Source organism: Trichechus manatus, unplaced genomic scaffold (assembly GCF_000243295.1).
Source record: "Trichechus manatus latirostris isolate Lorelei unplaced genomic scaffold, TriManLat1.0 scaffold00099, whole genome shotgun sequence".
In the NCBI taxonomy this organism is placed as follows: domain Eukaryota; kingdom Metazoa; phylum Chordata; class Mammalia; order Sirenia; family Trichechidae; genus Trichechus; species Trichechus manatus.
Window position 1 is genome coordinate 5,376,189 of NW_004444035.1, and position 27,507 is coordinate 5,403,695.

Below are 27,507 nucleotides of genomic sequence, written 5' to 3' on the forward strand. Positions count from 1 at the left end.
CAAATACTACAGAATCTCTATTTTAGTTCAAACACAAGTGTGAGGTGAATCCCTGCACCTTGATGGGTAACCTTAACGGGCCACAGCAGATAGGCTGAGATCATGACAACCGAGAGGCACTGCTTACCTAATCTTTCAAATGCTCAAAGTTGTAGATACTGAACTTCAAAACCCTATACAAGACCTGTATGAAAAGGCTACGCTACACTCTGGGGACATCCTAACAGGGCTTTAATAAGTGACTGTTACATTCACACATGGCTGTAAAAAAGAACAAGGAAGTCCTTTGTGTATTGATATGGAAAATCTCCAGGATAAATTAAGTGAAGGAAAAAAAAAAGACACAGACCAAGTCCATAAGATAGTCACTTTTGAAAAAAAGGGGAGAAGGCATACAAACACACACACACACACACACACACACACACACACACACACGCACACACCCATTGATATCTGAAACAGTACATGCGACAGAGTAGAACTGCCCCATAGGATTTTCTTGGCTGTATTCTTTACAGCAGATTGCTAGGTTGTTCTCCCTTGGAGCTGCCAGGTGGGTTCAAACTGCCAACCTTTCACTTAGCAGCCAAGAGCTTAACCCTTGCACCACCAGGGCTCCTATTAGTTAATTAGAACGGTCAAATATTCCTCTATTAAGTTACCTAATTTCATGACTTAAAAATATTACATAACATGAATGAATTCTAAGCAGAACTTGTTTAAACATATCATCTGTGTATTTCTGTATTTGCTATTCTACTTCTTAATATCAAGATTAAAAAAAAATTGTTAAAGCTTTAGATAACTTAATTCATTCCAAACTCCTACGGAGGCACGGTATAATTTATGTACACATATTTGTGTACGCTGCTGGGAAGTGTTTTAGAATCTCTATGTTCATGCATGTTCATACATAAAAAAATTTTTGTTTTGAGCAAACATGAAAAATTAACCTTTATGTGAGTAACCAACTGGTCTTAAAATTATTTCATGGAAATTCTCCTGAAGAAAGGCCCTTTTGGGCTAATTAAACAAATACTAGAAATTAAATGTGAAAACAGCAGCTAGGTCAGTTTTTGCAACGTTTCATTTACAAAAAGGTTTAAACAGATAAGTGATTCAATTTATTAAAATCTGTAAGGTCCAGAATCTTGTTTAAGTACAGAGCCACACTCACCACGGACAATGATGATCCATCTTCAAAATACATCTAAAAAACGAAACAAAACAAAATCCAATACCCCTCAAAATTTTAATCAGATTAAATTTTTTAAAAAAATATAAAACATAGCTATTTCAAGAGGTGTAGCAACTAAAATATTGCAAAAATATTAACTTACCTAAAAACTGAGTAATAGCAAAAGTTCTCATCTAAAATAAACACTATGTATAACCAACCCTAGTGATGGTATAATAATAGAACCTTACACTTAAAATATCCTTTTTAAAAATTTTTATTGTGCTTTAGGCAATAAAATATGCAAGTTTTAAAAGGCAAATCAAATAACTCATTTTCTAAAAGCAAGAAAATATAGTAATATACAACTATTTTACACTAAAGAAAGTGTAAAACATCATCAGATTTGCAAAAATTCTAGACCGAACTTTTCGTTGAATATCAATCCTTAAGCCAAGCATACTGTCCTTGTAGTATATTAAATATACACTGACGTCTGACTAGCATGAAGTCAATGAAGTTACCTTTATAAAGGTGGAAAACAGCCCTAGAAGAAGTATTTGCTAAGTTGAACCAGCCCAGTCAGAACGGCTAAACATTGTGCACTTCACATCAGCGTGACTCCGGGGAACACGAGGTAACTGACGGTGGCCCTCAGCCGTACTCTCTTTAATGCAAGTGATGACATGCATCCTACTTCCTGACTAAACGTCTGAGAAGCATAAATAAGAAGAAAAGGAGATACTCCAGACAGCGGTGAGAAAAGCAGTGAAAGGTTTTCTTACTTATCACAGACGGAACAGTGATGACAGCGATCTGGTTTTATGAGTTGGCATCTGTCACAGTATCGGATTGCTGGGAACAAAAAGCTCTACTTAGCCTCAGATTTAACAGAGCAGTGAATCTACCGTTAAAAGATTTTATCGTCTATCCCAAACAGCATACTGAGGTTAAACGTGACAAAAACGAGCTGTTGGACTCTAACTGCAAACGTGGAATGACGTGCCTGTAGCCACGGTTCTCAGGAGATGTTTCCAAGAACTGAGAACCTCTTGGGGAAATTATTCTAAGGCACTCTCAATTGTCAGTGGGTTCACAAAGGTTACAGATATGTCCATGTCCATCAACGTTAACACAGTGTCCCCCTTAAGTAAATTAATTAATTTCCTGTACTCCGCTGGGATGACTACGTGAAGCTACAACCACAGAATCACACATTAGAAATTTAGGACTAAACTCCGTTAGTTGCTTACATTGGGGAAAAAAATCACACATCTTCTCTGTTGGGCGAGGGACAAGATTAGAAGTGAGTGTTGGAAGAAGTACTTCCAAAAAATAATTTTAACTCATGTAACTGAAGCCCTGATCCATCCCTCTCCCTACCGGTATCAGAAACAATGATTTCAGTACACCAGCGTCTTACAGGATGCAAAGTCTACCAGAACTACAGGAAAGCAACAGTTAAACAGGCAGTCCACTAGGATCAGGAAAACCAAACGAATGAATTAAAGTTTGGAAAAATTACTTGCAACACATAACCACCAATAATATGTCAGCTAACGCTACTATCCCTGTAACAGGAAACCTCTGCAATAAGCTAAGAACACAACAGGCTCTCTTTAGACATTAACGCCGATGTAGGGCTGCTTTTAATGTTGAAATCAGTTTTTCATCATCCCCTCACGACTCCAAAATATTATCACTTCAACATATAATCAGGATAAAAATATTAATGAGATATCTTTTTTTTTTTTTTTGGTTCTAAAGTCCCCGAAACCCACCACGTGTTTTACATAATTTAGACTAGCTTGCGTTTTAAGTGTTCAATAGTCACGTGGGGCTAGTGGCTACCAGAGTGAGCAGGTGGGTCTCAAGTCACCCAATTTCCATGGGGTTTTGGTAGTCAGTGCTAGATTCTCTCAGAATGGGTGGCTATCTCTAATTTGTAGCCCTGGTGGCACACTGGTCAACAGCTTGGCTCCTAACCAAAAGGCTGGCAGTTCGAATCCACCAGCCGCTCCTTGGAAACCCTATGGGGCAGTTCCACTCTGTCCTATAGGGTCACTATGAGTCGGCATTGACTCGAAGACAATCGGTTTATCTCTAACTGAAAATACACTAGGCAAAAAACTTTCAAATCAAACCGCAATGGGGCAATAACTCATAGGAAATCAAAACAACTTAGGAGTTTTTGGTTGACAGTCTTTCCTAATCATATTTAATCTTTTAATAAAAAAACTTTAAGTATCATATTATGCTCAGCTAAAATCATCGCACTGTAATTTAAAATGAATAACCTGATTATCATTTAAAAACTACTAACAGTCAAGGTGGGATTTTATTTTAATCATCTTGCTGGATTTCGGAAAATTTTTTCTTAAATTATGCCTATGTATATTAATTATGCAATTTTAAAAACTCTTAGATAAGTGTTGAAGATTCACTACATCCCCTCTAACTATTGTCTTCCCAGCCAAAGTACATACTTTTTTTTTTTGGAGAAAAGGAATGAGGGCAGATGAGAACTAAAATGCAAATAGTCCTCATGAGTAATAATAAAGTTTGGAAAGCATTGTAAAAAAGTAGAGGATGGATGTGTCAGAAGAAAGCGTAGGACAAGCAGAAGATCAGCAGTTTTCTTAATGTACTGCTTTACCACACTCCGTATCCAAGTCTGTGAGTGGTTTCCTTTGTTCTCTCTATCTTGCTGTTCTGTGTCATCGAGTTGATTCCCACTCATAGAGACCCCACGGGACGGAGCAGAACTGCCCCATAGGGTTTTCTAGGCTGTAATCTTTTCGGGAGCAGATTGCCAGGTCTTTCTCCTGCAGAGCTGCTGGGTGGGTTCGCACCTCTCTCTGTATAGCAGTCCATGTAAACCAGGCAGCTGACATTTCTCTCTTTTGAGTATGGAGGAATTACTATGGGCTTAGAATGGATGGTAAAACCCTAAATTACATTATCACTTACTTTCTTCAATTCTCTATCAAGTACCGTATTTTTTGCAAATAACGTGCACCTTCTGTTTTTGTGCCCTCCCCCTGCTAGGTACTTTTGTAAGCACTGCTATGTCATTTGTTTTTTTTTAACATGTTGGTGTGAAAAAAAATGGTATACCGGCGCTTACGAAAATACCTCGCGGGGAGAGGGTGTAGTTGGTAAACAAATGTATAAGTTGCACATTATTTGTGTAAAAATACGGTATAAAGAGGTTGAACACCAAACGAATCTTTCAGTTGCTTTAGTTCACAAACTTTCCCAGTGGGAAGAAGGAAGTTATCCATACAACCCAAGGGATCTGAGAAGGGTGTGGCTGGGGGATAAAAAGGACCTTCTCACACCTCCTGCCTTAGTGCCTCTGTAGACACTCCACTGAAAATCTGTTCCGAATGATGCTTACCTTAACATTCTACATTTTCCAGAAAAGCATCACGGCATTATAATATATTTATTATACTTGGTGTCATTTAACTTAGTCAATGCCTCTCGCCAGCTAATGCCATATCTTTACGCAAATAACACACGCCCTCTATGTTGTTTGCCGGCTGTGCCTTCCCCCCACATGAGGCACCCTCACGAGCACCACCATGCTAATCCTCTTCCACATGTTGCTGTAAAAAAATCAGCATAGCGCGCTTATCAAATACCTCATGGCGGCAGGGCGCAGCCAGCAAACAAGTGCAGAAGGTGCAGGTTATTTGAGTAAAAATACAGTATTGATTTTAGTAGGCATCCAGGATGTTTGCATTAGAAATATAAATAAAAATTCTATTAGAAACCCAGATTCTATTCCAGACTGTCACAAAAAATGGGAATCGTAAGTCCACCTCAGGAAACAGGCATAAAATACCTGAGAGAAATGAGAGGCGACATCTTTAACATTATGTAAATATAAAGGAGGTGACTTGTAAATCCAAAGTGTAGTTGTTATTATTAATGAAAACAATTTGTTCTGATATTATGTATGCTTTCCCCTTTTTCTAATTCAGTGGTATCGTGGGGGCAGAGTGGAAAAGCACTGGACCAGGAATGAGGAGACCAGGTTTGTGATCTTGTACTGTCACTAACCAGCTTTGGAAATTCAAGCAGTCATTTATTAAAGAAAAACAAACAAACAAAAAACCAAACCCATTGCTATTGAGTCAATTCTAACTCATAGTGACCCTATAGGACTGAGTAGAACTGCCCCATAGGGTTTTCAAGGAGCAGCTAGTGGATTCGAACTGCTGACCTTTTGGTTAGCAGCCAAGCTCTTAACCACTGAGCCACCAGGGCTCCATATTTGTGAAAACCACATGTAAAATAATAATTTTATACTCATAATAGATATTGTTCTCTTAAGTTAAAGGAGAAAAGAAGGGTCTAAAGTTTAAACTTTAAAATAAATTCTGCTACAGAGGAAGACTGCAACAGCTCCAACATCTCCATGGAATACAGTGAAGTAGGCAGAAGAGACCTAAAGTTGAAATCTCTGTACCAGAGTGTTACTCACGTCTCCATCCTCTTTATGGAATTATACAGGGGAAGATTTACTAGCAATTCCAAGATACAAGACAGTATTTTCAAATGAGAGTTCAACAGTTTCGAGTATATAGCTGTGCTTTCTAATAGTCACTAAAGTACATCATTCTGATACTGTTGCAAAGGGCTCAGTATCGGCGTTTACCTCCAGACATGGTCCTGGTGTAGATGGGAAGATCTTTGCCTGCTCGCCTGAGAATTTCTTGATGGGCTTCTCCTCTTGGTTCTCTCTCCAGCAGCTCTTTCTCTGCATAAGAGAGATGGAACTGTGGAATACATTTAAATTTTAATCAGTATTTGCAAAGAAATAATATATTAGTCTATTCTACTATTCCTAGAAAAACGCATATATGAAATATTAATAGTTTATTTTATATGTATTTGTATAGTCAGAGACGTAATGGAGTTTGGAATCTGGGTAAGTCTCTTAACCTCACTGATCATTCATTAGTTTATGCGTCTAGAAAAGGGGAATAATAATTGTAATCAAAATAATACCCACTTTCCCAGATGTTTTTGAAACTCAAAAGGAATAGAATATGTAAAAGTACTTTATAAACTGTAAATTTCTATCCAAATATTAGTTATATCAATAGACAAAATGACCAAATAAATCCGGCTCTAATGGATAAGCTTTTCACTTGGATTACAGTAAGAACAAAAACAGAAGTGAATCTGTCAAGCATGTTTCCTCATTTGAGTTTTAACTTAGTGATAATCATTACATTACTTCTCCTCCAGTACTCAAAGTACTAATTATTAATTTTCCTCCTTATAGTTCCAATTAGGCCAAAAAAATTAAAAGTAAAAATGTTTACTTGAGAAAAATAAAGATTTGTTTGGGTTCCAACTTGACAATCACAAACATCACTTTAAAAAGCCTATCTGAACTCCTATTCAGTAGTCTCCCGAGTCCTCCCTTATCCACGGTTTTGCTTTCCACGGTTTCGGTTACCCGTGGTCAACTGCGGTCCCAAAATACCCTTATTTTACTTAATAATGACCTTGAAGTGCGAGAAAGAGAGACAGACCACATTCACATAACTTTTACTACAGTATATTGTTATGATTGTTCTATTTTATTATTGGTTATTGTGGTTAATTTCTTACTGTCCCTAATTGTTTTGTTTATATGGCATCTAACAATGAATGAACTACAGCTGTGCACAAAGGAAATCATATCAACATAATGTTGAACCAAAAAATCATCTAACAGAACACATATAGAATGATTCAATTAATATAAATATGTTATCATTTTACTTTTCCACTCTCTCCAAGCACTATTTCAAACCTTCTCTACTCTCCCAAAACTCAATCACCCCATCTCCCTCATCACTCTTACCAGATGATCTCATGTATAATTTTTTTGGAAAATTAGAAGTCATTATTGAATTATGAAGACATTAAGGGACCTGATTATGGAAGGCCGCAATGACGAGGTAACAGTTGAGCAGAGATATGAAGACATTAAGGGACCTGGTCATGGAAGGCCACAATGACGAGGTAACAGTTGAGCAGAGATATGAAGACATTAAGGGACCTGGTCATGCAGTTATCTGTGGGAACTGTATTCCAGGTTTTCAGGGAAGAGTAGGTTTCAAGCCTCAGAGGTAGAATATGCTTAGCAGGTTGATGGAACAGCAAAGAAGCCAATGTGACAAAAACAGCATTAAAGAGGGAAAAGTGAGTCAGAGGTAGTCACAGAGGGCCAGGCCACCTGGAGTCTTTCAAATCATAGTAGGGAATTAGGATTTCACTCTGCGCAAGCTCAGACGTCATTGGACAGTTCCGAGCAAAAGAATGCTATGATCTGTTTTGTGTTTTGGAAGGATCACTCTGGCCACTGAGGTGAAAACACATGGAAGAGGGCAAGGACAAAAGCGAGGGAACTCGTCAGTCGGCGACTGCAAATGTGCAAGTGGAGCTAAAGGTGGTTTGGACCATGGGGGCAGCAGTGGAGGCGGCATGAGCTTACGCTGTGGACATATCCTGAGGGGACAGTCCATAGAACTGGCTGACTGACTGCACGTGAGGTGTGAGAGCAAGAGTAGTCAGGGATGCCTCCAAAGTTTTTGGCCTGAACAACTGGAAGATTGGAGTTGCCATTATTGAGATGGGAAAAACTATAGGACAGGAGGACTGTGGAATGGCTGGGGAAATCAGAAGTTGGTTTTCAGATATGTTAAAGTTGAAATGCCTAAAGAAAAAAAACTCATTGCCATTGAGCTGATTCTGACTCATAGCAACCCTATAGAACAGAGTAGAACTGCCCCCATAGAGTTTCCAAGGAGCAGCTGGTGGATTTGAATTGCCAACCTTTTGGTCAGCAGCCAAACTCTTAACCACTGCACCACCAGTGCTCTCTGAAATGCCTAATAGATGCCAAATTGGTAGCTGGAAATGAGTTTGGAGTTCAGGAGAGAAGACCAAGCTAAAAATATTGATTTGAAGGCTGTAGCAATGGAATAATATTAAAGCGATAAGGGTGGATGAGATCAACAATGGGCTCAAGCATAACAATGATTGTGAGGATGGCACAGGACCAGGCAGTGTTTCATTCTGTTGTGTGTAGACAGGGTCGCTGTGAGTTGGAACAGACTCGACGGCACCTAACAACAACACAGAAAACTACATGTAGTTAAGAACTACTCGAGTATGTAGTGGTAAGTCGGAAATTTAGACAAGAATCATTATTGTCAAATTAGGGAGACTGGCCTTTATCCTGTGGGATATGTGGAGTCTCTGGATAAAAACCAGCAGTAGAGTGAAATTTTTAAATTTCTTTTTAGATGGCTCACTCTAGCTTCAGGGTGGAGGATGCATTGGGGCTGGGAATCTATAAAGAGAGGAGCCCTGGTGGCGCAGTGGTTAAGAGCTCGGCTGCTCACCAAAAGGTTGACAGTTCCAATCCACCAGCCATTCCTTGGAAATCCTATAGGGCAGTTCTACTCTGTCCTATAGGGTTGCTATGAGTTGGAATTGACTCGACAGCAATGGGTTTGGTTGTTTGGTCTATGAAGAGAATGGCAAGACTGGACACATCAACACCACAGAGGTGACAACTACAATGTCTCAGACACGAGAGATCACTGAGAGCCTGGCTGAGGGCAAGGATGAAAAGAAGGGCTGGATTTAAGAAGGAAAAATTAGAAACGTAAACATCAGTAGGTTGTGGATGTTGGGGGAAATGTGAGGAAAAGAGAGAATTCAAGCATGGCTACCAGACATTCATCTTGAATGATGAGGTGGACGGCAGTGGTATTAACTGGTAGAAGCAACAGATGAGTCACAATGTGGGAAAGAAGACGATTTCAGTTTTTGGATGTGTTGCATTTGAGGTGTCAGGGAATGATCAAGAAGCTATGTCTGTCAGGTAGATGGATACATTTGAAGTTCAGCAGAGAACTCAGAGCTGGAAATAGATTTGGGAGTTATCCCCACAGAGGTTTTAGTTAAACCACAAGAGTGGATAAAATCACCGACGGAAGAATTCAACATTTTCCTTCAAACCTATAACTGACGCCAGGATGGAGGTAAGAGAGATGGTAGAAAGAAGCAAATATGGCTTGAGGGAGCAAAAAGGGGGAGGTAAAGAAAAAGAAGTGAGGAGAAGAAGGAACAAGGCTGTATCTGAAGCAATTCTAGGCCAGGCATACCATTAATTCTGTGCAAACATTTTGTTTTTAACGTTCTTTCTAAGCTCATATGGCATATTTATTGGCCTTTTTGACCACAGCTACATTTCAAACTGATGACTTCAGAAAATAATCTACTGTGTTGCAGCTTGAACTCGTTTTTTTTTTAACTTGGCTTACGAAAACGACACTACTATTACTGGTAGCAAAATTTATTGCTATTCAACAAACATATACTGGACGAAGTGCCAAGAATAAAACAATGAGTAAGACACAGTCCTTTGCTCCTATAACAATTCACCAGGATAAGAGACCAGAAACAAACAGATAACCAGAATGGTCTTTACAGCATGAAAATTTAATCAGTTCTCTATCAGAGACTGCCAGTTGTCCACCAGTACCCTTCTTCCCTTCTTCTATAGTGGGTAACATGGCCGTCAAGGATGAAGACTTCCATGCAAGTAGATGTAGCCATATAACTAAGTTCTAAATGTAAGTGGAAATGGCATCAGCAAAAAGATATTTACTTCTCCTCTTACCTACTTTCTTTAGCCTGCTGGCTGGAATGTAGTCATGATGGCTGGAACGAGAGTAGCCATTTTAGGCTAAGAGGTGACCTTAGGAATGAAGGCTACACATAGCAAAGAACAAGACAGAAGAAGCCCGGGTACCTGGCAGCTGTGGACTCTCTATAGCCTTTTTGAATGACTAGAAGATTAGTTAAGCCTTTATTCTGTAGCTGTTTCTAGTGCCTGTCAGCCAACTAACACACCTTTAATGATGTTGTCAGCTGACAATTTCAACTCACGGTGGCCCCGTGTGTGCAGAGTAGAACTGCTCCAAAGGGTTTCCGAGGCTGTGACCTTTCAGCAGCAGACTGCCAGGCCTGTATTCCAAGGCGCCTGTGGGTGGGCTTGAACTGCCAGCCTTTCGGCTACTAGTCGAGCGCTTAACTGTTTGTGTCACCCGGCGATGGTGTAATACACCTTTAGTGTGATAATTCTAACAGAAGTATATCAACCTTCCAGTTCTATCTATTTACATATTTATCTATCCATCATCCATCTACTCATCCATCCATCCATCCATCCTGATGTCTAACTTTAAAGTAGAAATGGAACCCATAACAGATTTAATTCTAGAAACATAATACTCATCCAGTATAAAAATACTATTTGCCAAGTGAAAATTCAATTACTTACTAACAGACACATTAATTAAAAAAAAATAAAATCCAAAGAATCACCACATTCAGTAAGTTTACAACAGTAATAAACCAAAACCCCATGTGTTACAGAATAAAACTGATTTCCAGAGGGTTTTCTTGGCGATAATCTTTATAGAAGCAGATCGTCAGGTTTCTTCCACTGAGTTGGTTCGAACCGCCAACCTTTTAGTTAGCGGACAGGCACAAACTGTTTATACCACCCAGCGACCTTCACAACATTAATAAAAACCTTTCCCTCTTTAGAATAACTTTACTGATATTTTAACTTACTTCTTTTGAAGGATTCATTGGTAACGTAAAGATAGTTCTCCAGTATGACCAGACGAACATTGCAAAAAGTAGATGGTAAGCAATCAGGCACAAGACTAAAATAAAAGAAACACAGTTACCACTGCAGTATGCAAACACGTTCTAAAATCATGCTCTCCGTAACAGAGCTGCTTGTTCTCAAATAGTCAAACTACCAATTATAATAAACTATAAAAGTCCTTTCACATCATACTGGAATAAGCACAATGCAAAGAATTAATTGTTATACATAAAGCTAACATTTAAAAAAAATAATCCCTAGCAATGCATAATTAAATACATGCCTGGGTATGGAACCCTCCCATCTGATTTAGACAGGTCTACCTACTGGCAAAATGGCAAACAGGGACCTTTACGAAATTGTAAAATTAAGTAGTTATACCTGAAACTTTAAAGAATAAACACAGCATTAAATAAATGTTAACATGCAGGCTTTAAGAACTCTGTTTACTGATGGAGAATGGCAAAAAAGCAGTTCCTATTGGAGAAGCCGTTTGTTGATTTGCTTAGCCCTAGTCAAAGCTAGTGGCCCTCATCTATTTGAACAACAACATATTTGAACAGAGACCATCTGGACAAAGACAGATTTCCTCCAGTGGGAGTTCAAGTGTCTGAGCTATCACACGGGCCAGTTGTTAAAAAGCATTCCAGATCCTTTTTTTCAGGTAATGTACAGAAATGCAGTTTGTGTGGTATTTTAAATCTTGAAGTACTAATCACAAATATAAAATATTAAGTTTAGATAATGTGATCCTGACTATTTAATACATTAATGTACAACTTAATTCTGTAAGATACAGCTGAATAAAATATGCTAATATGAAATATAACGTATTTGGTATTTTAAAGTTTTAATAGCAATTTTTAATTTTTCTAAAGAATAACTATACTATTCGTATTTACAGAACCATTAAATATAAACACATACAAACAATGAGTCATCCTCATTGGCACGTCAGTCGGTGTGAGACGGCGAGAACCAACGATATTTTCCATGAATTAGGTAGGTGACTCAAGTATGGGGTAATACCCTAAGCTGGAACAGAAGATTGTTGAGATTTCTGTATCTCAAAGCCACAAGAATTTTTGGCACAATTTTGGCCATTTCGGGGTAAGGTTCTTTGCCAAATGCCTGATAGAATTCAGACTAAGGACTGAATTCTCATTTTATCTCTACATTCTCAGAGAATAATTTATTAATTCCAACCAAATATAAATTAATCATATTTAATTTTTTAAACTATTTCTAACATTTACATCTACGACAATAATAAAATGTATTTTACCTTGTTCGCCAATGTTGTCCATGGACACTATAGAAATAGACAGAAAAAAAAAAGAGACGTAATAGGTTATATGACGCTCACGGCGAACGTAAGGCCTGGCAGAGGCACAGGGCCTTGAGTAGGTTAATAATCTGGCTCCCGATCAGACTAACATTCTTCAAATGTTTGTTGCACTTTATTCAGAGCAGAGGGTGAGCACTGTGTGCAGAGGACAGATAAGGGAGACTGGAAGCTCATTCAGCCAAGCCTCTAGAGTGGACGTCAGCTCTGGCCCCTACTCGGCAAAACAAAACCCTTTAAGCATACCCCTTGTGTATCTGACTCCTATATGGGTTGGCTTGTAGGTTTTCCAACTACCAAACCAAACCCGTTGCCGCCGAGTTGATTCCAACTCATTTCTAGGGCCAGCAGGAGCCCACAGCCTTGGAGAGCAGCCCATTCCATTAGTGTATTGCTCCAAGAATGAGAAGCCAATCCTTACAGTGTGCTGAAATGCGCCTCTTTCTAGCTTCTACCTGATCCCTAGGCTCTCAAACTGTGACAACAAACAAAATCTAAATGACAGAACTTCAAATATTTAAAGTCACTGTGTCCCTCTTCAATGTACTCTGTTAGCTCAAATAACATGATTTCCAGATTTCTCACCAACCTTGATGGGGCTCCGAGAAGCGTCTCTTAGTTTCTCAACAACACCCTTTAACATTCTGGTCCCCAGAACTGGACAGGCAGGCACAGATGACCTCTGACTTAGAGCTGGCCTGTTCCACAAGTCTGCTTGCACACCCAGGGCTAGAGGGTCAGGGTTCATTTTCTCACAGAACCTCTGAAGTGGTCAGGAAAGTCCTAAGGGACACATTTAAAGTAAGGCAAGCCCGTCTTTGGTATCCGGCCCTCCCACTTCCCTTTCTGTAGTTCTCTCTAGACACAACTTCCTCATCCTCTAAAGTACTCCAGAATGACTACAACTCTTCTGTGGATCAAAATGTCCAGTCCTTCAGTGGAGCCAACCTGAGGAAATGGAAAAGCAACTTGACTGGATTTGTACATTTGTGTAGGAGTGCCTCTTAGTGATCCGTCTGGAGGTACTGGTGTTTTAAAGGAAAGGTTATTTACTAACTCTTGACTCTGGCTGTCAGCACTGAAAACGGTGAGACCAAATGACCTTCAAAAAAAGTGCAGTTAGTATGAGTTGGTCATCTTTTGACTTGGGTCGCGACTATCCTGGCCGAATATGCATTCAAAGACATCTTATTAAAGCTATTTTTGTCACCCACAGCTTGCGTTTCCCCAAGTGCACTTCAAAATCCACAGATTCTCTATTTTTTTTAAATTAAACAAGTTATATATGGATACATGCTTATAGTAAATATTTCAGATAACATTTATGGAGTACAATGTGGACGCTTGAAAAAAAGTTATATCCAATTACACTTCCCCTAAGTTTATGAGCCTACCCAATTTCCCATAACTACCAAATCAGTTTTTAAAAATTGTGTCAACATAATAGGCAAAAGAAAAAAATATTGTTTTAGTATTGATTTCCCTAGTTGCTAGTGAAACTAAGTTTATTTAGTACTGTTGCCCTCAAGTCAATTCCAACTCACAGCAACGCTGTAGGACAGAGTAGAACGCCCCATAGGGTTTCCAAGGAGTGGCTGGTGGGTTTGAACAGCTGACCTTTTAGTTAGCAGCCGAGCTCTTAACCACTGTGCCACCAGGGTGCCTTAAAAAGTATAATGACTGGTGTTTCCTCTCTCTTCTGAGTGAGATCATTTTCCTCTTGGTCTATTGGTTTTCTACTTGTTGACTCCTAAGAGTCTTTTATATAGTCTGGACAGCAATCTTGTATCTGTTACATATGTTGCAAATAAAATTATGTATAACTATTTTCAAATTAGTTATTGAATACCAGCAAAATTTTATGACTTGTCACTGAGTAAATAACAGTATCAAACATTTCACATTAACTTATTTTGTTTATAGATATATGAATTATTCTGGGTTTTTCTCTATGATACCTAGTAAATTAACATTCTCTTAATCATGTTTACCATGATATATTCAAATACTGTATTTGAATATAGCATGGACTGCCAAAAGAATGAACAAATCTGTCTTGGAAAAAGTACAACCAGAACGCTCCTTAGAAGCAAGGATGGTGAGACTTCATCTCACGTACTTTGGACACGTTATCAGGAGGGATCAGTCCCTGGAGAAGGACATCATGTGTGGTAAAGTAGAGGGTCAGCAAACAAGAGGAAGACCCTCAGTGAGATCGACTGACACAGTGGCTGCAACAATGAGCTCAAGCATAACGATGCTTGTGAGGATGGCGCAAGACCGGGCAGTGTTTCGTTCTGTTGTACGTAGGGTCGCTATGAGTCAGAATCAACTCCACAGCACCTAACAGCAACAAATCATGTTTACTAGTTAGTAGGTGAGTGATCACCTCGTAATTTCAGTTGAACAGAAGAGTTGTCCATTTCAGAGTATCTAAAAACACACAGGAGACAATGTTATTTTCAAATATAAATATTTTGATTTATCAATGACTGTTTGAAAAAGGGTTGCCATTTAGCCACAAATAGTTTTCTAATATATATGTATGTAAAGATAAAACGTGAAAAACATAGACTCATTTTTGGAAAAATGTTGATGGCAAGTCAAACGTAATTTGACTATTTATATCAACGTAGGAATTGAACTGCAATACCAAACATATTTACGATGGCTCTTCTAAGAATGACTATTGAGTTTTAATGTGAATTCTGAGTTTCAATCCAGCATTATTTAATTTCATTATTTACTTCACAGACAGAACTTCAGTTTGTTCTATGGAAAAATTATGCTGATATCTCCTCTCCAACTGCACACAGACAGAAATTTCAAGTGTTTTATAGCCATCTTGATCACATTTTCTTAAAACCAGCTATTGAGGTAAATTGATTAAACTTCCATTTTTTATAAAAAGAAAACTGTGGCAAACAAGCTTTACTCAAAGTCTATCCCATAAATTCTTTCCATTCAAATTTTAAAGTCTCGTGCATGTGTCAAAAATATTATGACTTTGGATTCTTCTGGATCATACGAAAACTAATTATTTCACTAAAACACAATACCTGACACACATCTGCCCCATAACTGTTACTGAATGAACAACACAGCTAATGTGCATCCCCTGCTTGATGGCACCCAACAACGATGAAAGCGGGACGCCAAAGCAGGCATGTGAGGAATATTCATTATTTCTTGTGTGTCCCTGAAAAACTCAAGGAAGAAGTTACTTCTTTTACATGTAAGCTTCGCACACTGTAGAAACTCAACTATTAATTTACAAGAACAAGAGGAATCCTATCTCTATTGCCCTCTAGTATATTTCTCCAGAAGTGAAGAAGATACCTCTCTAAAGAAAGGAGAGAGGGGAGAAGGCAAGGTGGCTGGTGTTCCTTTAAAAAGAAAAATGTTGAGGGAAGGACTGGCTTCAGCAACTCTGAGAACAGAAAGGTTTTATAAGTTTACAAGGCTCGTTTTTTTCCCCCTTAGTTTTGGTTCCCCCTGGATATTTTACTTTTTTACAGTCCAGCATGGTGGAAACACTAAGGCCCCTCGGCGAGGAGCACGCCTTACTCATCTCTCTGTACTTGTACCGAGCATTCTGCTGTCTGGTTTCTGAAAGACATAAGTGTTCAATTTAGAGTAAAGATAGACTTTACAGATGAAAACCAAAGTTAAGAAATAATTTAAACTTCCATATCTTTTATGTTGCTTTTTTTTATAAAGCTGTGTCATTACAGAAGCTTGTTCAGTATAAACAAAAAAAGTGGTACTCCTAAACACAGAGGAACAACGAGCATAATAACTTCGTTCTTGATGCAACAGTTAGCTCGTGGGAGATTTCCTCTTTAAAAGGAGAAGATCTGCTCAGGATGGGAGACTACCTCTTTCACTGACTGAATAAAAACAACTATTTTTTAAAAAAGGTCAAAATCGTATATTCACCTCAAAAGAACTCGGATGCAATTTACTCTTAGGAACAATACTACTGTTACTATAGTAAAATGTTTAAACACTGGCACACCTAGTGACTAAGTATAAGCCACAGTAATACTGTGGGTCAGAATCTTAATTTTCATTTCAAAAATGTATTTGCCTCATTTTATCTTGGATTAGCCTAATTTCTTTCAGGCCCATGGCCCACGATGAAAATACTGTGCGTTAGAGATTTCTCCGTAACTATCCAATATACCTCCAGAACCTAAAACTCTTCCCTGATTAACTGTAGTACAGCTAGGCAATAAGGTCTCTGACTTGCTGAAAGAACCTAAGAAATACCAGCACTTTTGTGGCACAGATGATGTCTTAGTCATCTAGTGCTGCTATAACAGACATACCACAAGTGGATGGCTTTAACAAAGGGAAATTTATTCTTTCACAGCTTAGGAGGCTAGAAGTCCAAATGCAGGGCATCAGCTCCAGGGGAAGGCTTTCTCTCGCGGTCGGCTCTGGGGGAAGGTCCTGGTCATCAATCTTCCCTGGTCCAAGAGCTTCTCAGCACAGGGGCCGTGGGTCCAAAGGACATGCTCTGTTCCCAGCATTGCTTTCTTGGTGGTATGAGGTCCCCCAGTCTCTCTGCTTGCTTCTCTCTTTTATATCTCAAAAGAGATTGACTCAAGATACACCTAATCTTGTAGATTGAGTCCTGCCTCATTAACATAAAAAAACCTGTTGCCATTGAGTTGATCCTGATTCCTAGCAACCCTAGAGGACAGAGTAGAACTGCCCCATAGGATTTCCAAGGAGCTGGTGGTGGATTCTAACTGCTGACCTTTTGGTTGGCAGCCATAGCTCCTAACCACTGTGCCACCAGCGCTCATTAACATAACTGCCTCTAATCTTGCCCCATTAACATTATAGAAGTACAGTTTATAACACATAGGAAAATCACATCAGATGACAAAATGGTGGGCAACCACACAATACTGGGAATCATTTTTGGGGGACACAATTCAAATCCATAACAGATGGTGTAAAGGAAGATAGGAAGTGGGAATGGTAAGTTATCACCATAGTTACCAAGGAAGTTCCTGTTGACCAACAGCAAAATGAAGGCCTTCAAGAATGACATTTCGGAACCTGGTACTATTATCAGAGACACTGCAAGGCTGATGGTTTGGGTTGCCAGTTCTTACTTCTGTGCCCTACCTTCTTTAACCACTCCTCAAAGAAGCAGAGTGGGCATTAGAGAGAAGGCTGAATTGGATATCAGTTTACAATTGATAAGAGTGAAAGATTTTTGTTGCAGAACTGATGTGTGTTTAAGAAGACATCCTTGTGTAAAAATAACAGGTAAAAACCCAAGTGCTCTTCAAGGCTGTAGATGAGCAAGGGACCTTTAGAAAGTCTCTTCAGAGCATCTGTCATTGTCATTTTATTGAAACTTCAGTCCCTGCCTGCTTCTCCAGCCTCATCTCGTACCACTCCTCCTCTGTGAACGATGCTTCAGCTCTTCTGGGCTTCCCTGCTTCTTGAACCTGCTAGCACTGTCCCCTCCCCAGATCTTCTGTGCTGGACTTCACCGGGCGGGCATTAGGAGACCTGGACTCTACTCAATCTTCTCAATATCTGTGACCCTTTATACTACTCAGCTGATGTGTGCTTCAACTTCACTGCTGAGATGAAGGTTTGCACTTTATTTCGGGCTCTAAAATTATCTTATATCCTACTTCGATGTACTCAGAAAAAAGGTAATTGACTTTTAAAAATCTAGGGCAAAAACCATGCTAAAAATAACTTAACTGGTGGATTTGTAGGACCTGTTTGTTCAAAGACAGATAACTAGCTTCAGAACAGAAAAAGGGGGCTGGATAAGACGGCAAAGCATAGAATGTGGAACCATAACACCTGGTTTCCAGCTGGGGTTCTCTTAGTTACCCTAAGCCAGTCCTAACCCAGCTACCAGAACACCGTGCCAGGCAATCTTAGGCAGCTTCCTCATCTGATCTCGCAACAACCCCTTAGAGATCATTCTGCAATGAGAAAACAATGATCTCTTTAAAAATATAAACTGATGATGTCATCTCCTCTCTGAAACCCTTCTGGGCTTTGCACTGAATTAAGAAGAAAATGCAATTTCCTTATCTTGGCTTCAGTGGGGAGCAAGATCTGGATCCTGCCTATCTCTCCAAGATTCCTTCTCCCCGGGCCCCCTTCTCCCCAGGCCGCAGATGTGCTGGCCTGTCTCCAGTACACATTGAAGCTTAGTGTTTTTCCTGCCTGCAACGCTCTTCCCCTGCCTTTGCAGCCGGCTCACTCCTTACCATCCTTCAGGTTCAGTTTAAATGTCAGCCGCGCAAGAAAGAAGTCCCCGTCTAGTCTGTCGGAGCAACCACTATCCATCACTGTACAGTGTTTCTTTCTTAGCACCTCGCACAATCTGTAATTATTTTTATTTGTTTCTATTCCGTGTCCCTCACTGAAGTTTCAATTCCGGCTCTGCCACTTGTTTGATGCTTTATCTGGGGAAAGTTAGTTAGCTTCTCTGAGCCTATCTCAATATTTATCTCATTGGGCTGTTGAGAGAATTAAACCCAGGTAATGTAAGTAAGCCCTGGTGGCGCAGTGGTTAAACGTTCAGCTGCTGACCAAAAGGTCGGCAGTTTGAATCCACCAGCAGCTCCTTGGAAACCCTATGGGGCGGTTCTGCTCTGTCCTATAGGGTCACTGGGAGTTGGAATCGACTCGACGGCAACGGGTTTTGGTTTGGTTAATCTAAGTAAAAGCACGTAAAATTGAACCTGGCACATATTAGGGGCTCAATAAATGTTATCTGAATACAGAGGATAAATATATCACTGAACAGTGAAATGTTAGGATAGGAGTCCCCCAAAGTTTAGTGCTAACAGTTTTATAACCAATCCCGAGGAAAAAGCAGACAGTGAATGCAGAGCTTGCAGTTATGCTAAAACTTTCTGGAGCAAGAAATGCCAGCTTGGGAGGGGTGAATTGCTGGAAGACCTTTTGAGTGTGAATAAGCAGAAAAATGTAGATGAATTACAATGTGGGCAATTTAATACAATGAGACAAAAGTACTAAGTGAAATTTTAAACTCCATTTTATTATCCTGTCCTTCCCAGAGCGCATGTCCTCTCAAGCCTCCCCTCTCCCCCTCCCACCCTTCCCTGCACCCTTCCGTGCCCTGCCAGATGCCTACTAAGCGCTGACATGCATCTCTCCATATGAGAGGAGGAGCTGCATAATTTGGGGCAGGAGAGGACTTTCCAGGTGGTCTGATACGTTCCCCTTGCCTCGACTCCAGAATTTACATCTTATAAACTACAGTAACTGAAACTCTATGGTAGAATTATCAAGCCACCAAGGAAAATGGCCCAGGAACGTCTGGAGACCTTTTCCTGAAGAGGGAGTCTCTGGGTGATGGAAATAGTTGAGCACTGTGCTACGAAGTGAAAGGCCAGTGGTTCTAATCCACCTAGAGGTGCCTTGGAAGAAAGGCCTGGTGATCGACTTATGAAAAATCAGCCCCTGAAAACCCTATGGAGCACAGCTCTACTCTGAAAAACATGGGGCTGCCAGGCGTCAGATTAGAGCTGACGGTTTACTATCTTTTTCCCTGAAGAATGGCACAATGCAAGGTCAAAGGCAGTAACACACAACAATAAATCAAGCAATATTAACCTGGCTACAGGAAGACTCTTACTTAAGGACTGGTCATGGTTCAAAAGGTTATGCAAGTGCCTTGTTATCTGGGTAGTCAGCCCTCCAGGTTAGCCATCTTTCTAAACTTCGTGTACTTGAAACATATTACCAAAATATATCAAAACTGGAGCCCTGGTGGTGCAGTGGTTAAGAGCTCGGCTGCATACCAAAAGGTCGGCAGTTCAAATCCACCAGGCGCTCCTTGGAGACCCTATGGGGAAGTTCTACTCTGTTCTACAGGGTCGCTATAAATCGGAATAGACTCGATGGCCACGGGTTTGGTTTTATTTTTGTTTTTTGGTGCCACTACCTTTATTTCTGATCAGATGTGCTCTGGAGAACAACGTTTAAAAATGTCTCTTTCTTGTCATTCTTCCTCCACCAACCAAGTAAAAATCATCTGAACACAGACAATTTTACAAACTCTGGACACAAATAATCCAAGTATTTGGTCATGTTTCCGAGCAGGATCTGGATTTGGGCTTTCCAGAGCACCTCACCCAACATTCTCTTAGCTGGGGAAGGAACAGGGCTCTGCGTTCCCAGGGCAACAGTGGGATGATGCCACAGGGAAGAAGATTAGAAGATGGGACAGGGGTCTCCTGACCTCCACCCTCAGCAGTAAAGGGAAAGAAAGATAATTCTTGAGGTGTGCACTGCCCTGGCACACCCCTCAGGTATATCCCTCACCTGGAGAAACTGGCAGTACGAGAAACAGAACATGGATCTGTCCCGGACTGGTAATTCTCACACTTACCACAATCTTCCAAGTTAGCAGTATCTCTCTTTTCCTCTCTCAACACCACCATTGCTTTAGGAAGTTAATGGTCAAACCATTTCTCCAAATATACAAGTAGCTGGTGGCACAGTGGTTAAGCGCTCAACTGCTAACCAAAAGGTTGGCGGTTCAAACCCACCAGCTGTTCCGTGGGAGAAAGATGCGGCAGTCTGCTTCTGTAAAGATTACAGCCTTGGAAACCCTATCGGCCAGTCCTACTCTGTCCTATGGAGTCTCTGTGAGTAAGAATTGACTCGATGGCAGTGAGTTTGTTTAGGTTTTGGGATCGCTCTCAGAAACCCAAAAAAACCAAACCCATTGCCATTGAGTCGATTCCGACTCATAGCGACCCTATAGGACAGAGTAGAACTGTCCCATAGGGTTTCCACAGAGTGGCTGGTGGATTTGAGCTGCTGACCTTTTGGTTAGCAGCCAACTTCTTAACCACTATGCCACCAAACACACTGGGTAAAATCCAACCGAAGGCTGGGAAGGCATTCACTGAATGTCTGCACTTAAATAAATCATTAGGAACGTGTAGGCTTTCATTGTCTCGGTCCTGAAGGGGATGTCGTAGGACTGTGGCCCTGAAAATCTCACCGCCACCTTCCCCTTGGCAAACAGAAAGACAACTCCTGACTCACTGACTCTACTGGCTGTGCAGTTAGAGACATCTGATCTGGGAGCTGCTCTCTTCCTCTTAGTGCCCTCGTTTCAAAGCTCACTCAGGGAAATCCCATAGGCCCTCTGTCTCAAAGTAAAATAGGAGGAGCGAGCCACACTTCCAGCAAGTGGTCCAGATTTCAGAGTAGGTGAGTCTTCTCATCCTGTTGAGACAGAGCTAGTTATATGCATCCTCTGTCTTCTACACATGGCTACAAGTCAACTCCAAGTTCCTCCAGTGATGTTTCTTTTCCATCCTAACCTTCTTCCTTTCCAATTACAGATGCCTTTCTTTAGGCTGGGCCCGAGGGAAGACCGAAGGGGATGCTCCTGACTCCTCTGAATGACGTCAAGTCTGTGGTGCACCACACCCTCAGCAGTGTTCGCCTGGTTCCCACCGTAAAAACGGTGTGCGGGCAGCGTCTGACCTCCTCTAATTTCACGAGGGGGAAGAAGAGCCAAGATCAACAGCCCAAGGCCGATTCCTATGAGGCGGTGATCAGACATGCCTCCCCTCTCTGCCATCTCTACCAATTCTGACACCAACTGTCCTTCCCACAGCACTCGCTACTTCTCTACTGGGTTCGATAATTCATTGCAATAGCCACAGAGAACTCACAGACCATACTCACAATTATGGGGTTTATTATAAGGGAACTAACAGGTACAATTCAGGCTCAGGAACACTCAGAATACAGTTCTTTAATCAGGACAGCCTCTTCCTGGCCCTCAGTCTCTGCCCAAAGGACTCGGCTTTGTCTCTCGTCGGCCGGGAAGCCCACCACACTGTCTCCCGCGGGTCTCTGCTGCGGGTCTCTCTCTGTTTGGTGGTGGTGAGCTCCTCCTCTCTGCTCTGGAACTGGCTCTCTTTTAAGGCAAAACTAACCAAGTCCCTTGGTAGGCCACAATGACCCTATCACACAATCACCTGGGTGGGAGTTATAAGGTTATGGCTAGAAAGGCGACCCACAAAAGTAATCAATCCTCCGCCCCCATATAAGGGCTGACTCCTCTCAAGGGGAAGGTCAAGTAGGGTTTTAGATCCTGAAAACATTCTCCTCATTAGTCAGAACCGGAAGTTGAGAACTGAGAGAGGCCTGAATGATTATCTTACCCAGTATAACGACTCATCTTTCTCATTTATGGGTGTATGTGTGTATGTATGTATTGGTAGCAAGCAAAAGTTTCACTTCTATTCTTGCTTATTTCTTCATTTTGAAAATTTATAAGACCAGACTGAAACAATTTTTGTAGTGTATATTTTACTGCCATTGGATCCATCTCTTAACTGCCCGGTACACTCAGGATTAGCACAGAGAGGACAATACTGTGAGTACTTTATTTTTACACTGCTAGACGCTAGCTGTCTGATTTATTAGGTAGAAAAACTAATGCTTCTCCAAGGAAACACACTGCTTTCTAAAACCACCCCCAGGGTTAGCAGCTACACGTTGGGTACTATGTGACCAGGGTATACGTCATGTAACACATTTGAAAAATGAAACCAATACTTCTAGCCTGATACACTGTTTTACACTTATGTGGTACGTTACAACTCACCGGAGAGAGGAACAGTGTCAGGCTGTAATTCCAACCTCTGTGCTTATGCTTCGCCTCAGAACAGCATTCACAGAGGCACGCGAGAAAGGGTGGTTAAGAGATTTAAACCAACGCCAGCCAGCACTAACCGCTGCCATATAGCCCCGGGTCACAATACCTACTCAGAAATGCCAGGTACTCAAACTCTTCACTGGCTCACACTTCAGTACCGGGTCCCGGCGAGGCACTGTTGTCTGTGGTAACATCCCTGCTGTATCATCGTGAAGTTCTCACACACCCCATCTTTCTCCAATTCCAGCTGTAATTACACCATGCCTTTTCCTTCCTACTTGCGGCAAATCATACCCTTGCCCTACACTGCATTCACCTACAGCCTGGGCACAGCCAGTCAGACATAAATGGCTGTAACGCTGTGTCTATTCAGCTGCAGCAGTAATAAACATGACACAATCAGAATCTGGCAGCCCACGGATGACAGCTGTGCACGGCCGCTGCTGACGGGCACAGTGTGTTCTGTCGTTGTTGTTAGGTGCTGTCGAGTCGGTTCTGCATCACAGTGACCCTACAGGACAGAGCAGAACTGCCCCATAGGGTTTCCTAGAAGCAGCTGGTGGATTCAAACTGCCGACGTTTCTGGTTAGCACCTGAGCGCTTAACCACGGTGCCACCAGGGCGCCACAGTATATTACAGTAGAATAATATTATACAAATACCATTTGATTGTATACCAGATCTATTCATGAATGCAGGCGGGAAATTCTAAAAAATTATGTAAGAAATTGAGCAAGATAATCATTAATACCCGGAGTGGGTGGCTTCCTCGGTATAACGTGTGGGCCGAGTCTCATATTTCCCGTCCCAACTTCTCTGCCGATTACATTGCGTTGCTGTTTGCTTTCTGTTCCTAATAGCATTTTCACTAACCCTAGATATGCAGGCAACACAAACGCCCTGCCATTCACTCATGAGTCACTTTCAGGTCTGTGTGCTGCGGATGGGGAACTAGCTCATGACTAACACCGCAGGTTACTGATGCGTCCACACAGCAGGCATGCGTTTCCCCCACCCTGCCCCACCATCTCCTTCACCCCGTTTGTGTACCATTTGCCCTTGCTAACATGTTGCTCTTTAAAAAGATTAAACCTCTAGCATCTAGCTTTAGTGCTCAGGACTTGGTTTGCTCAAGAACTGCTGGTGAATCGTTAACTATGCACAGTAAGCCAGCAGCTCTTAGCTTTTCTGCCCTACTGTTCCTGACGGCCGGAGTTCTCATGAGGGACGTGCTCTGCAGTAAAGGAGGCTGCTGGACAAAAAGGGATTGCTCACAATCTCCTGCCCACCAGCTTTTCTGCTGAACCATGAAAGGGCGGGGTAGTTAAAAACCGCTACAATGACATTGATATCCCCCAAGGATACTGCTAAAACCAAACTCGTTGTCATCGAGTCAATTCCAACTCATAGAGACCCTATAGGACAGAACAGAACTGCCCCACAGGGTTTCTAAGGCTGTAGTCTTTACAGAAGCACACTGCCACATCTTCCTCCCGTGGAGCGGCTGGTGGGTTCCAACCACCGACCTTTGGGTTAGCAATTGAGTGTTTTAACCACAGTGCCACCAGGGCCCCTAGGATATTGCCAGAGACCTTCAAGTTTGGATATGTTTACAGGGCTTATACAGGGTTCTCTGGAATCACCCTTCATCAGCACTCACCTGTTCCGTACCCTACTCACACACCACAAATTCAGCTAATATGCGACTTCAGCTGAAGTCCCTCTCACCCCTCATCATTTTCACAAATGAGGGTTGTTGTTGCTGTTTTAATCTTAAAAAAAGAAAAAGTTACTCCTGGAGGTGACAAGCGAAGACAAAGCTCTGTTGCGCTGTAGAGGGATGGCTGGACACACGCCCTTGTAAGTGGCTCATTGACGAATCTCTTCAGAGTCTCAGTACCCAAGATTCCAATGACAAATGCAAGTCCTCCTTGACCTTCCTCAGCCAGTAAGAAAGAGACGGAACTGTGGATGTCAAAGCCTAGGACGCTGAGGGTCTTGGATACAAGCTGATACATGTATGTATCTCAGATGGATCGCTTTAAATCAAAATTACATTATGTTGAGCATAGTACTCTATCTAGGAAGTCTGGTGGGAGGAGAGGGAGTTGAAACACATTTTAGAAAGTCTTTTTTTTTTTTTAATTTAAAATGAGTAACAATTTTAGCACTTTAACAGGGAGATTTCAGCTATCGGGAAGCTACTAAAATGGAGTACAACCTCTCTGGACAATGAAGTTTGAGTGCTTCCTGCAATTGCATTTTACTTATTATTTTTCTTTATTATTGTAGTTTAAGTGAAAGTTTACATTTCAAGTTAGTCTTTTATACAAAAATTTATACATACTTTGTTATGTGACCCTAATTGCTCTCCCTATACACAGCACACTCCCCCTTTCCACCTCGATTTCCCATGTCCATTCAACCAGCTCCGGACCCTCTCTGCCTTCTCATCTCACCTACGGAGAGAAGCTGCCCATATAGTCTCATGTATCTACCTGAGCTAAGAAGCACACTCTTCACGAGTATCATTTTATGTTCCATAGTCCAGTCCAATCTTTGCCTGAAGAGTTGGCTTTGGAAATTGTTTCAGTTCTGGGCTGAGAGAAAATCCGGGGGTCGTGTTTTCCGGGGTTCCTCCAGTCTCAGTCAGACCATGAAGTCTGGTCTTTCTACTAGAATTTGAGTTCTGCACCCGACCTTTCTCCTGCTCCATCAGGGACTCTCTGTTGTGTTCCCTTCAGGGCGGTCACTGGTGGTAGTCAGGCACCATCTAGTTCTTCTGGTTTCAGGCTGATGAAGTCTCTGGTTTATGTGGCCCTTTCTGTCTCTTCGGCTAATACTTCCCTTGTGTCTTTAGTGTTCTTCATTCTCCTTTACTCCAGGTGGCTGGGACCAATTGACGCATCTTAGATAGCCGCTCACTAGCTTTTAAGACCCCAGACGCCACTAACCAAAGTAGGATGCATTTTCTTAATAAACTTTGTTATGCCAATTGACCTAGATGCCCCCTGAAAGCATGGTCCCTAGACCCCGGCCCCTGCTACTCTGTCCCTCGAAGTGTTTGACTGTATTCAGGAAACTTCTTAGCTTTGGTTTAGTCCAGTTGCGCTGACTTCCCCTGTAGTGAGTGCTGTCCTTCCCTTCACCTAAGATAATTCTTCTCCACTATCTAGTTAGTGAATAACCCTCACCCTCCCTCCCCAGCCTGGAAACCATCAAAGAATGTTTTCTTCTGTGTTTAAACCTTTACTTGAGTCCTTAAAATAGTGGTCTTATACAATATTTGTCCTTCTGTGACTGACTAAATTCACTCAGCTAATGCCCTCCAGATTCCTCCATGTTATGTTTCACGGCTTCATCGTTGTTCTTTATTGTTGCCTGGTATTCCATTGTGAGGAGATACCATAATTTGTTTATCCATTTGTCCGCTGATGGGCAGCTAGGTTGTTTCCATCTGTTTGCTATTGTGAAGAGTACTGTAATGAATATGGGTGTGCATATATCTATTCGTGTGACGGCGCTTATTTCTCCAGGATATATTCCGAGGAGCAGGATTGCTGGATCGTATGGTACTTCTATTTCTAGTTTTTTAAGGAAGTGCCAAATTGATTTCCAAAGTGGTTATACCATTTTACATTCCCACCAACAGTGTACAAGTGTTCCAGTCTCTCCACAACCTCTCCAGCATTTATTATTTTGTGTTTTTTGGATTAATGCTAGCCTTGTGGGGTGAGATGATATCTCATTGTAGTTTTATCTACATTTCTCTAATGGCTAATAATTGTGAGCATTTCTTCATGTGTCTGTTAGCTGCCTGAATATCTTCTTTGGTGAAGTGCCTGTTCATATCCTTTGCCCATTTTTTAATTGGGTTATTTGTCTTTTTGTTGTTGAGGTTTTGCAGTATCTTGTGATTTTAGAGATTAAAGGCTGATTGGATTTATCGTAGCCAAAAATTTTTTCCCAGTCTGTAGGTTGTCTTTTTACTCTTTTTGGTGAGGTCTTTTGATGAGGGTGTTTGATTTTTAGGAGCTCCCAGTTATCTAGTCTCTCTTCTGGTGCTTGTGTATTGTTACTTATGGTTCGTATTCTGTTTATGCCATGTATTAGGGCTCCTAGCACTTATTTTTTTATAGTGATTATTTTATAAGTAAATTGGAACAAATATTTTACAATTCTAAATTATCCTTAAGTTGTCATTGTTGTTAGGTGCCATCCAGTCGCTTATGACTCACAGCGACCGTATGTACAACAGGATGAAACACTGCCTGGTCCTCACCATCCTCACGATCAACGTTATGCTTGAGCCCACTGTTGCAGCCACTGTGTCAATCTATCTTGTTGAGGGTTGTCCGTTTTTTCTCTGACCCTCTAGTTTTCTAAGCATGATGTCCTTCTCTAGGGACTGGTCCCTCCTGATATCATGTCCAAAGCATGTGAGAGGAAGTCTCACCATCCTCTCTTCTAAGAAGCATTCTGGCTGTACTTCTTCCAAGACAGATTTGTTCATTCTTCTGGCAGTCCATGATATATTCAATATTCTTCACCAACACCACAATTCAAAGGCATCCATTCTT

At 41.2% G+C, this 27,507-nt stretch overlaps 1 protein-coding gene across 4 annotated transcripts in view; it reads right to left on the reverse strand.

Moving 5' to 3' along the window:
• Positions 1-27,507, reverse strand: part of ZDHHC2 (zinc finger DHHC-type palmitoyltransferase 2) — a 67,716-nt gene that overhangs the window by 27,144 nt on the left and 13,065 nt on the right. For 3 of the 4 annotated variants that reach the window (XM_023737228.1, XM_023737229.1, XM_023737231.1), the window contains exons 2-6: positions 12,163-12,189; positions 10,838-10,932; positions 5,847-5,967; positions 1,966-2,035; positions 1,181-1,213 (exon numbers count right to left, since the gene is read on the reverse strand). In XM_023737228.1, the coding sequence (XP_023592996.1) occupies positions 1,181-1,213; positions 1,966-2,035; positions 5,847-5,967; positions 10,838-10,932; positions 12,163-12,189 (346 nt within the window). Of the gene's footprint in view, positions 1-1,180; positions 1,214-1,965; positions 2,036-5,846; positions 5,968-10,837; positions 10,933-12,162; positions 12,190-12,811; positions 12,818-27,507 lie in introns of those variants that run through there. The other variant, XM_023737230.1, reaches the window with a different exon arrangement.